Source organism: Salmo trutta, chromosome 14 (genome assembly GCF_901001165.1).
Source record: "Salmo trutta chromosome 14, fSalTru1.1, whole genome shotgun sequence".
Lineage (NCBI taxonomy): Eukaryota > Metazoa > Chordata > Actinopteri > Salmoniformes > Salmonidae > Salmo > Salmo trutta.
In genome coordinates this window covers 39,833,728-39,844,830 of record NC_042970.1, presented here as the reverse complement: position 1 = coordinate 39,844,830, position 11,103 = coordinate 39,833,728, and the positions used below count along the sequence as shown (strand labels likewise).

Here is an 11,103-nt window from a genome sequence, read left to right as displayed (position 1 = left end):
AAAATATGAAGAGTAGCACTCAGTGATGTGCTGTGTTGGATTTGTCCCAAACATAACATTTGGTATTCAGGACATAAAGTAAATTTCTTTGCCACATTTTTTCAATTTTTGCAGTTTTACTTTAGTGCCTTATTGCAAATAGGATGAATTTTTTTGAATATATTTTATTCTGTACAGGCTTCCTTCTTTTCACTCTGTCATTTTGGTTAGTATTGTGGAGTAACTAAAATGTTGTTGATCCAACCTCAGTTCTCTTATCACAGCCATTGAACTAACTGTTTTAAAATCACCATTGGCCTCATGGTGAAATCCCTGAGCGGTTTCCTTCCTCTCCAGCAACTGAGTTAGGAAGGTTGTGTCACAGATCCCCCCGGTACTGCTGCTCATTCTTTTCACCAGTTCCGGAGGTCGACGTCACCGGCCTTCTCGACTGACTGAACTGTGTTATTACGCACACCTGGTTCCAATTCCTCACTTATTGTGTTTGTATAAATGTGCCCTTTGTTTCCCCATTGGGTTGTCGATTATTGTTCCCATATCCGTTGGTTGTGTGAGTACCTATGCGATGTCTCAGCCTGTGCTGCGTGTTTTGTGTTGTTCTACGAGGTTTACCCTCGCTCTTTTGTTTGGGTACATCCCAGTGTTTTTTATACGTGTTTGTTTTGGGTGTATTAAAAACCCAGATGATGTATTCCCGTGCCTGTCTCCAAATCCTTTACATCACTGTGATAGGTTGCCTGTATCTTTGTAGTGACTGGGTGTATTGACACATCAACCAAAGTGAAATGAATAACTGCACCATGCTCAAAGGGATATTCAACGTCTGCTTTTTAAATGTTTGTCTACCAATAGGCACCCTTCTTTGCGAACCATTGGAAAACTTCCCTGGTCTTTGTGGTTGAATCTGTACTTGAAATTCACTGCTAGACTAAGGAACCTTACAGATAATTGTATGTGTGGGGTACAGAGATGGGGTAGTCAAAAATCATATTAAACACTATCATTGCACACAGTATGTCCACACAACTTTTTTGACTTGTTAAGCATATTTTTACTCCTGAGCTTATTTAGTTTTGCCAGTACAAAATGTTTGAATACTTATTGACTTGAGACATTTTAGCTTTTCATTTTTTTAAATTAATTTGTAAACATTTCTAAAAAGACAATTCCCATTTGACATTATGGGGTATTGTGTGTATCTCAGTGACACAAAATCTAAATTTAATCAATTTTAAATTCAGTCTGTAACAACAAAATGTGGAGAAAGTCAAGGGTTGTGAATACCTTCTGAAGGCACAGTATGTACAGTATGTTGTCTTCCACCTTAAGTCAATAATAATTTCCCTGATGTTGCTTTTTCCATATCCTGTGTTTGTCTATCTTTCCACTGTACCAAATCTGGCTGTAATAGATGACAGGACTAGTATGTCATCAGCTACAGGCTGCCTGGTGTTGTCATGGTTCATTAGCATCACTTTTGCAGTGTAAGGAATCTGGTGGAAACACCTCCTTCCTATGAACAGAGTGCAATCCGGACATTCTGAAATGGGGCTCTTGACCTTGAATGACCAAATATGAGGTGGAAAAATGTCTCCTAGTTAGCCATTTTAGGCTATGCCCTACACACGATCAACCCCTGACCCCCCTCCACACAGACACACACATATAAAGGATGATTTATTGAATGTACCCTTATCTCTGATAGTGATAGAACCTCAGTCAATGGTAATGCCCAACGTGCTTTGGGTGAAAAAGTTTACTTTTTAGTTAACCTGTTTTATTCGGTGTTTGGAAAAAACTTCCCTTTCACCTGTCATATTGTACAAAAGGGGGACTGACAGGCACTTAATGCGGCTTACACAGGGAGGACTTAATAGCCCAACCTGCTTCTTATATACAGTTAAGGACATATTGGACGAGGTGGTATGGGTATGGGCCGGAAGGCTAGGGGGTACAGAGTGGAGAGGGATGTGCTGGATGAGCAGAGACTGGAGGAGCTGGCTCAGAGAATGGACTACTCTGACACTCACCCTTCCCTGACCAAGCAGCTAAAAGAGTCCTTCAGGTAAGGCACAGATGGTGTGTGTGTGTGTGTGCATGCACTAGTCTAAGGTGTGTGTGTGTGTGTGAGTTTCTGATTTATTGCAAATAGATGTGGTAAATATTTTATGGAAGGATTTAAGCAGTAGGCTTAGACCCACGTGAACCTAATTCTAGGTTCGTATCAAAATAAAATCTAATATTTGTCACATGCGCCGAACACAACAGGTGTAGACTTTACTGTGAAATGCTTACTTACGAGCCCTTTCCCAACAATGCAGTTAAAAAGTAAGAAACATTTGCAAAAAATAAAGGAAATAGTAACAGAATAAAATAACAATAACGAGACTATATACAAGTAGTGCCTGTACAGAGTCAATGTGCAACGGTATGAGGCAGATGAGGTAATATGTACATGTAGGTATGGGTAAAAGTGATTAGGCAATCAGGATAGATAATAAACAGAGTAGCATCAGCGTGTGTGAAAGTGTGTGAGTGTGTGTGTCAATATACATGTGTGTGAGCGTATGTAGTGTGTGTATGTGTGTGTTGGAGTGTCAGTGTAGTATGTGTGGGTAGTGAGTGTACATAGAGCCGGTGCAAGAGAGTCGGTGCAAATAAAAAATGGGTCAATGCAAATAGTCAGGGTGGTCATTTGATTAACTATTCAGCAGTCTTATTGCTTGGGGGTAGAAGCTGTTCAGGAGGCTTTTGGTCCCAGTCTTGGCGCTCCGGCATCGCTTGCCATGCGGTAGCAGAGAGAACAGTCTATGACTTGGGTGGCTGGAGCCTTTGACAATTTTTAGGGCCTTCCTCTGACATCGCCTGGTATAGAGGCAGGGTGCTCGGCCCCAGTGATGTACAGGGCCGTACGCACTACCCTCTGTAGCGCTTTATGGTCAGATGCCAAGCAGTTGCCATTCCAAGCGGTGACGCAGCCGATCAAAATGCTCTCAATGGTGCAGCTATATAACTTTTTGAGGATCTGAGGGCCCATGCCAAATCATTTCAGCCTCATGAGGGGGAAGAGGCATTGTCGTGCCCTCTTCACGACAGTGTTGGTGTGTTTGGACCATGATAGGTCCTTAGTCATATGGCCACCGAGGAACTTGAAGCTCTCAACCCGCTCCACTTCCCCCCCGGTTCAACCTTAACCTTAACCCCAACCCTAACCTTAACCCCAACCCTAACCTTAACCCCAACCCTAACCTTAACCCCAACCCTAACCTTAACCCTAACCTTAACCCTAACCCCAACCCCAACCCTAACCTTAACCCCAACCCTAACCCTAACCCCAACCCTAACCCCAACCCTAACCTTAACCCCAACCCTAACCTTAACCCTAACCCCAACCCCAACCCTAACCTTAACCCTAACCTTAACCCTAACCTTAACCCCAACCCTAACCTTAACCCCAACCCTAACCTTAACCCCAACCCTAACCTTAACCCTAACCCCAACCCTAACCTTAACCCCAACCCTAACCCTAACCCCAACCCCAACCCTAACCTTAACCCCAACCCTAACCTTAACCCTAACCCCAACCCTAACCTTAACCCCAACCCTAACCTTAACCCTAACCCTAACCCCAACCCTAACCTTAACCTCAACCCTAACCTTAACCCTAACCCCAACCCTAACCTTAACCCCAACCCTAACCTTAACCCCAACCCTAACCTTAAACCCAACCCTAACCATAACCCTAACCCCAACCCTAACCTTAACCCCAACCCTAACCTGAACCCTAACCCCAACCCTAATTTAACGTCCACATCCCGGTTTAACCCTAGCCTCAACCCTGACCCTATCCCTCTTTTGTCTGTCACCCCCTGCCCCCCTTTCCCAGATGTACTGTACCCAGGCTGAAGCGTTGCGTGGTGGGCTGTCTGCCTGTACTCTACTGGCTGCCCCGCTACTCTATCTGGGACTATGGCATGCCAGACCTCATCTCTGGTATCAGTGTGGGCATCATGCACTTGCCACAAGGTACAGTAAGACCACAACCCCATGGGTTTATCACAAAAACACTATTATCCTCAATAACAACATGCATTTCAATGATTGTAATGTGAACAACCTACACTTCATGTACAGACCCAGTGGAAAATAATAGTTGAATGATTTATTGGCTAGTGAGGCTGTTTTAACTAGAATTCTCGATACTCTCTGCAGGTATGGCATATGCATTGCTGGCCTCCTTGCCCCCAGTGTTTGGGCTATACACATCCCTCTACCCTGCATTGGTCTACTTCTTCTTTGGGACGTCCAGACATATTTCCATAGGTAAGTGGACAGAAGTATGTAATATGTGATTGGTTGATAAGGAATAGGGTTAACACTAGGGCAGTTACGGTGACCGTATTACCAGTGGTTGATAAGGAATAGGGTTAACAACACTCATAGTCAGTCCAATTGTTTTTGTGCATACAAATGTACATACACAGATGTCGTTATGTTGTGTTTGTGTGCAGGTACGTTTGCAGTGCTCAGTATCATGGTTGGAAGTGTGACAGAGAGGTTGGCACCAGACAGGAACTTCCTGGTCATGCTGAATGGGACTAACCTGACTGAGGTGAACATCACTGCCAGGGACTCCTACAGGGTGCAGGTCGCTGCTGCTACCACCGTCCTAGGAGGACTCATCCAGGTCATTAAAAGAATAGAACAGTTAGCTGCTACTGGAAAAAAAACGATACAATACAATACAACATAACACAAGACAACACAATATGCTAGACCACGCTTTAATCCAATGCAATCCAATACAACATAACACAAGATAATACAATATGCTACACTACACTTCAGTCCAGTCAATACAATTCAAGAGCTATGACACATAGCACAAATCAGGCATTCGTAGCTAATTTATCCTTGCTTTGACTGACAGTAGGAATATGTTGTGTTCGAATGTTCATGCTTCCACTTGTAGGTGGTGCTGGGACTGGTGAAGTTTGGGTTTGTGGGTACCTACCTGTCGGAGCCACTGGTGCGAGCCTACACAACAGCAGCTGCTGCTCACGCTGTGGTTGCTGTGATCGCACAGCTCTTTGGGCTGTCCACCACACGCTTTAGTGGGCCCCTGTCACTAGTGTATGTGAGTACCGTGTGTGTGTGTGTGTGTGTGACACTATAACTCAACTGACACTATAACTCAACTGACACTGTAACTCAACTGACACTGTAACTCAACTTACACTATAACTCAACTGACACTATAACTCAACTGACACTTTAACTAACTCAACTGACACTTTAACTCAACTGACACTATAACTAACTCAACTGACACTTTAACACAACTGACACTATAACTCAGCTGACACAATAACTCAGCTGACACTTTAACTCAACTGACACTTTAACTCAACCCCAGCACAAAACCCTGAACTCATATACTATTGGTGTCACTCTTGTCCACAGACCCTGGTGGAGGTGTGCTCCAAGCTACCTCAGACCCATCTCCCCACACTGGTGGTCAGTGGTGTATCCATGGTGTTTCTCATCGCAGCCAAGGAAATCAACTCTGCGATCAGCGCCAAACTGCCCGTGCCCATCCCAGTGGAGCTCATCACGGTCAGTTACTAAGATACTCTGTCCGCTGTCTCACCGTCTTGTTGATCTACATCCCCTGTCGCTCTGTCAGTCTCTTCCTTATGTTTCTCTACAAAAATGTATTTTTTCTTTTTCTATTTGGTTGGTCAAAGATACATTTGAACTTCAAATATTTGACATTGGTTATATTCGTTTTGGGTATGTCAGAGATTTCTTTCTTCTGTCGAGTCTAGTTTGTGTTGACAAGTTTTGGCTCCTGCATAGAAAAACAGAAATGTAGAACAATGGCCCTAGTCTGAAACACAAGAGCTGAGTCAACTATATGGAACCATTCCAATGTACTGTATTAGTGTCATACACAGCAGAAACAGGGGATTCATAACTAATGATTAGGCACACTTCTGGCTTCTGATTCACCTAGCCTACAGTATGTTCACTAAATCATTGACGTGATGTTTTCCTTGCAACATTCCCATTATTTGTCCAGTTGTATTGGGAAGATTGTGACTAAGTTGAATTGGAAAGAATGTGTTTCTATTTGGAGAAAGATTGTGACTAAGTTGAATTGGAAAGAATGTGTTTCTATTTGGAGAAAGATTGTGACTAAGTTGAATTGAAAATAATGTGTTTCTATTTTGATAAAGATTGTGGCAGCAACGGTGATATCATCCTACACCCACCTAAACGACAACTACACAATCTCAGTAGTGGGGGAAATTCCCAGCGGGTGAGTATTTAAAGTGTTTTTTTTACTCAACTGTGTGTGTGTGTGTGTGGGGGGGTGGATATAATGTGTTTGTGCGGGTGTGAGAGACAGAGAAACATGTAATAATTATTAATACCTTGTTTGTCTGTCAAGTTGTAATCCTCGTGACTTTATCTTGACCTCTTCTTGTTGACCGCTTCTCTTGCTGATATGTTGTTAATTCTTATTACCGACCCCTGCTGGTTCATGGTTGACACCTCTGGTACTACCCTGACCTAAATATCCTCTGCTTTATTCAGCCTGGCTGCCCCCAGGTTACCTGATGCTAGCCTGTTTGAAGAGGTGATGGGGGATGCGTTTGCCTTGGCTATTGTGGGCTATGCCATCTCCATCTCTCTTGGGAAGACGTTTGCACTAAAACATGGCTACAAGGTGGACAGCAACCAGGTGAGACAGTCCCTCTTATCATACATTGTTCCAACACCATCAAAGCAACTGAATCCCTCACAATCTACACAAGCTGTACCATCTTCCCATGAATTCATTTGATCTTGTCGCGCCTCATAGGCCACCGTAACTGAACCGGCTCTGCAATACAGTCCAAACAAACCGGTTACACTCACTATACACACACTCACCTCGTCCATCCTCTCCTATCCCCTTTTCACCTGTCTTTCTCCTCTCCATCCCTTTCCCTGCTGTAGGAGCTGGTGGCGCTGGGCCTCAGTAATGCCGTGGGGGGATTCTTCCAGTGCTACGCTGTCTGCTCCTCCATGTCCCGTAGTCTGATCCAGGAGAGTACCGGAGGCAAGACACAGGTGAGAGGAACACTGCGGGACTCCTACTGTGCACCATTCTGGATAGTGTTTGCTATATTAATGCTATAGTCGTGCATGTAAATGCATACACACAATAAATGTGCGAAGGTCATGTAAAAGCAGCATGAATGTATGTTTTGTGACCGATGAAAGAAGCATTGATTGCGTGATATCCAATGTCTTTACTCCAGATGGCTGGAATGGCCTCTGCTGTGATTGTGTTGGTGACTGTGCTGAAGCTCGGGCCTCTGTTCCAGGAGCTGCCAAAGGTACGGCTCTACTTCAGCTATGTACTGTATGTGTATGTGGGAGAGTGTGATAGGAGGCAGAATGCTGTTTGTATGTATTCTTTCTACATCGTTTATATGAGTAAGTCTATTCAAGTGTTTTTGCGGGTGAAGTATGAGGTTTTGAAAGTGCATGTGCGTTCTATACTGGTTGTAGCCACTCTTACGTTTGTTGGTGTTTCAGGCAGTGCTTGCAGCCATCGTCTTTGTGAACCTGAAGGGCATGTTCAAGCAGTACTATGACATCATCACTCTGTGGAGGAGCAGCAAAGTTGACCTGGTGAGAGGAGAAATGAACTTCCTGATACACATTATACGCGTCTTCTCTTGTTGCGAATGGTCGATATAGTTGAATATAATTGAAAAACACAGTGACGCTTTGTTTGCAGGATATCTACATAAGGGCGTCATCACACGTTCATAACCCATACATAACCCATTCATAAGTAGTACATAAGAATGGCCCTGTTCCCAGGTGGTGTGGCTGGTGACCTGGGTATCCACACTGCTGTTCAACCTGGACATGGGCCTTGGTGCCTCCATCACCTTCGCTGTGCTCACTGTTATCTTCAGGACCCAGCTGTAAGACTGCTCTTCCACTTCTTCAACACTGCATAGTTTTCATGTGGCTGTGTGTTTTACAAACAAATCAAAAAGCTCAGCATCAACAGGTGCCAGGTGGCAATTCATTCTTGGCACTTTTAAACAGGTCTTTCAGGCCAAAGTCAGTGATTGATTAAAAAAGTGGAAGCCAAAAACCAACATTTGATAAAGAATTCAGAACAACAAAAACGGCATCCATTTAATAGTTATACAGTAGCTCTGACTGAGAACTGGAGTGCTCTGGTGGTGAGCCAACCCTGCTGTCCTCTCTTTCAGCCCGAAGTACTCAGTTCTGGGACACGTTCCAGGGACAGAGCTCTACTTGGACATGGAGACCCACAGAGAGGTGAGAGACCAGAGAATAGAATCATTCTATTTCTATGGGTGAGACAGTAGACCTTGGGAGGCAGTAGGAAGAGAGGTAGGGGTGGCCCAGTCAGTGGGTAACCATAACCTTGTTGTTTGTTTGTTTGTGTGTGTGGCAGGTGAGAGAGGTCCCTGGCATCACTATCTTCCACTCCTCTGCCACCGTGTACTTCGCCAACGCTGATCTCTACCTGGAGGCTCTAAAAGGAAAGGTGCCCTTTTCCATACAACTCTGACAGTGACACTCATTTGCACTTCATGTGATACTCATTTGCACCTCATGCTCTACAGGGTGTCGAAAGCGTTCCCCATTCAAAGGCACTTACATTTTTTTGTCTTGCCAATTCACCCTCTGAATGGCACACATACACAATCCAGTTTCCAGGGGCGCAACTTTGGTTTTAGAAGTGGGGGGGACATAATATATTTTTTTTTATCCAGTCGGATAAACACTCCAAACAGCCTACCCGACCTCTCAGAGGAGTCCGCATGCTCCTAAAGCACACTGTTGCCACGTTTCGTAACACATTCCAATGATAAAACTGAGGGGGACAAAAATGCAATTTCAGAATATGGGGGGGACATGTCCCCAGTGAAAGTTGCTCCCCTGCATGTCTCAAGGCTTAAAAATGCTTCTTTAACCTGTCTCCTCCCTTTCATCTACACTTACTGAAGTGGATTTAACAAGTGCCATCAATAACGGATCATAGCTTTCACTTGGATTCACCTAGTCAGTCTATGTCATGGAAAGAGCAGGTGTTCTTCATGTTTTGTATACTCAGTGTATAGGGAATAGGGTGCCATTTGAGACACAGGCCTTGTGTTTCGTGAGTGCAGGCCTATATTTGGAGCATGTGTTGGACGTGACGATAACAGATGGAGTGTCTGTGTCTTAGAGTGGGCTTGATATCAGCAAGATGATCATCTACAAGAGAAGACAGGAGGCCAAGCAGAGACGCAGAGACAAGAGAGCTGAGAGGAGAGCTAAGAGGGAGGCCAAGAGACAGGTGAGACACTGTCAAACCGCCAATCATATACATTTGAATGACAAATTCCAAACTACTCAGGAATCCTTCTGGACATGCATGAACTTGTACAGTATAAATCTACGTCATATCTCAACTAATCTATGCATTATTTAGATGACAGACAGCCATGGTGCTGCTCTTTCTCAATGTCTTCATAAGGTGGGTTTTACAAATGTGTTGTAAACTAACGTGTTGTCTGTGTGTGGACTGTGCAGAAGCATGCTCTGAGAGCGGCAGAGCAGAAGACAGAGGTTTTCTCCGTAGAGGAGGCGGCGGGGCAATGGAAGGAACCGGGGGGCGGAGATGGAGACAGGGAGGAGTCACTGGGAGACGACCAACGAGGTTGGTGCGGCCGCGAGAACGGCACCGTGTTCGTCATGCCAACAACGCCCCGCACGCCCGATGACCAATGCAGCTGGGAGTACCTGAAGGGCAGTAAAGACCCAGACTGTGCCACCCTGGGGGCAGTGTCGGAACTGCAAGACGGGGACACCACCACTCTGGGGTCCAGTAGTGAGGATACCCTGAGCCGGGAACTGGATAAGGTCTCCATGGGATCGCTGGGCAAGTGGACCTGGGACATCCACTCCATCATCCTAGACCTCTCCACGGCTAACTTCATCGACACCGTGGCCATCAAGACCATGAGAAACGTGAGTGGGTGATGATGACGGCATGGAAATGATGACATACGAGAGATGGCCTTGTATTGCGAGAAGAAAGTCAGGAATGTAGGCGCCCTCAATGAAAGAAAAATATTAGGATGACAACGGTTTGGTAGGTCGAGATAAAAAGTTTAGGATGTTAAAAGCGGAAAAGTACAGAAGTGCTTATCCTCCTGACCCGTTTTGACAGATATTCCACGACTTTGGTGAGATTGATGTTACTGTCTACATGGCTGGGTGTCAGAGTAAGTAACCCCACTATCTTTAGCTAATACACGAACAGCTCATTAGTTTGAAAAGGACGTGTAAATAACTCTTACTTGTTCTATCCAGTGTCTGTGGTAGAGCAGTTAGAGCTGGGAGGGTTCTTCTCGGAGTCCATCACTAAAGGACGTCTGTTTGCTACTGTCCATGATGCTGTGCTGCACTGCCTTGGCCACCAGGGAACATCAACGCCCAGCTATGAGTATTCTCTGGTGAGAGATGTGCACATCTACAGTTCAATAGAAGATACAATATGGAAGACTGTATATTGCTTTGAACAAATGAACCATGTCTGTAAATATGTCATTGCAGGAGATGCAGTGCAGCACCAAACTCTGAGGACACTTACTGAAGTCTGACGTCTCTGTATATTTTATTTTATGGGGCGGGCCCCTATCCTTTTGAAAAGTGACTTTCAATTGGGAATATAGTATACATGTATACATGTATATACTGTGTATATATATATATATATATATATATATATATATATATATATACACAGCTGTGATTATGTGATTATAATAATTATAGTAATTAATTATTATAAAAATAAAAAAATAATGAAATCATGTATTTTTCTTGCAGCAAGTTCAGTATGAAATCTTACAATGTATCAACATTTCAAGAAAACGCTTAATGATTAAATAAATCCCTACAAAAAATGAAAGGTACACTAAACCCCAACATAGGGTTATAAAACTACTGATAATTTATCAAAGTTTCTGAAATGTTCGGTAATTTTGGTATTTAACAGGTAATCTCTGGTAA

At 44.1% G+C, this 11,103-nt stretch overlaps 1 protein-coding gene across 1 annotated transcript; it reads left to right on the top strand.

Moving 5' to 3' along the window:
• Window positions 1-1,719: 1,719 nt before the first annotated feature.
• slc26a6l1 (solute carrier family 26 member 6, like 1) lies at window positions 1,720-10,781 on the top strand. The gene is made up of 19 exons (XM_029775797.1): window positions 1,720-2,065; window positions 3,887-4,026; window positions 4,213-4,323; window positions 4,512-4,687; window positions 4,973-5,137; window positions 5,464-5,616; window positions 6,240-6,322; window positions 6,601-6,748; window positions 7,006-7,119; window positions 7,311-7,388; window positions 7,591-7,686; window positions 7,882-7,988; window positions 8,286-8,355; window positions 8,495-8,587; window positions 9,272-9,382; window positions 9,619-10,056; window positions 10,259-10,313; window positions 10,402-10,544; window positions 10,645-10,781. Exons 1-19 carry the CDS (start codon window positions 1,926-1,928, stop codon window positions 10,669-10,671), a joined length of 2,448 nt encoding a protein of 815 aa, XP_029631657.1. The 5' UTR covers window positions 1,720-1,925; the 3' UTR covers window positions 10,672-10,781.
• Window positions 10,782-11,103: the final 322 nt, after the last annotated feature.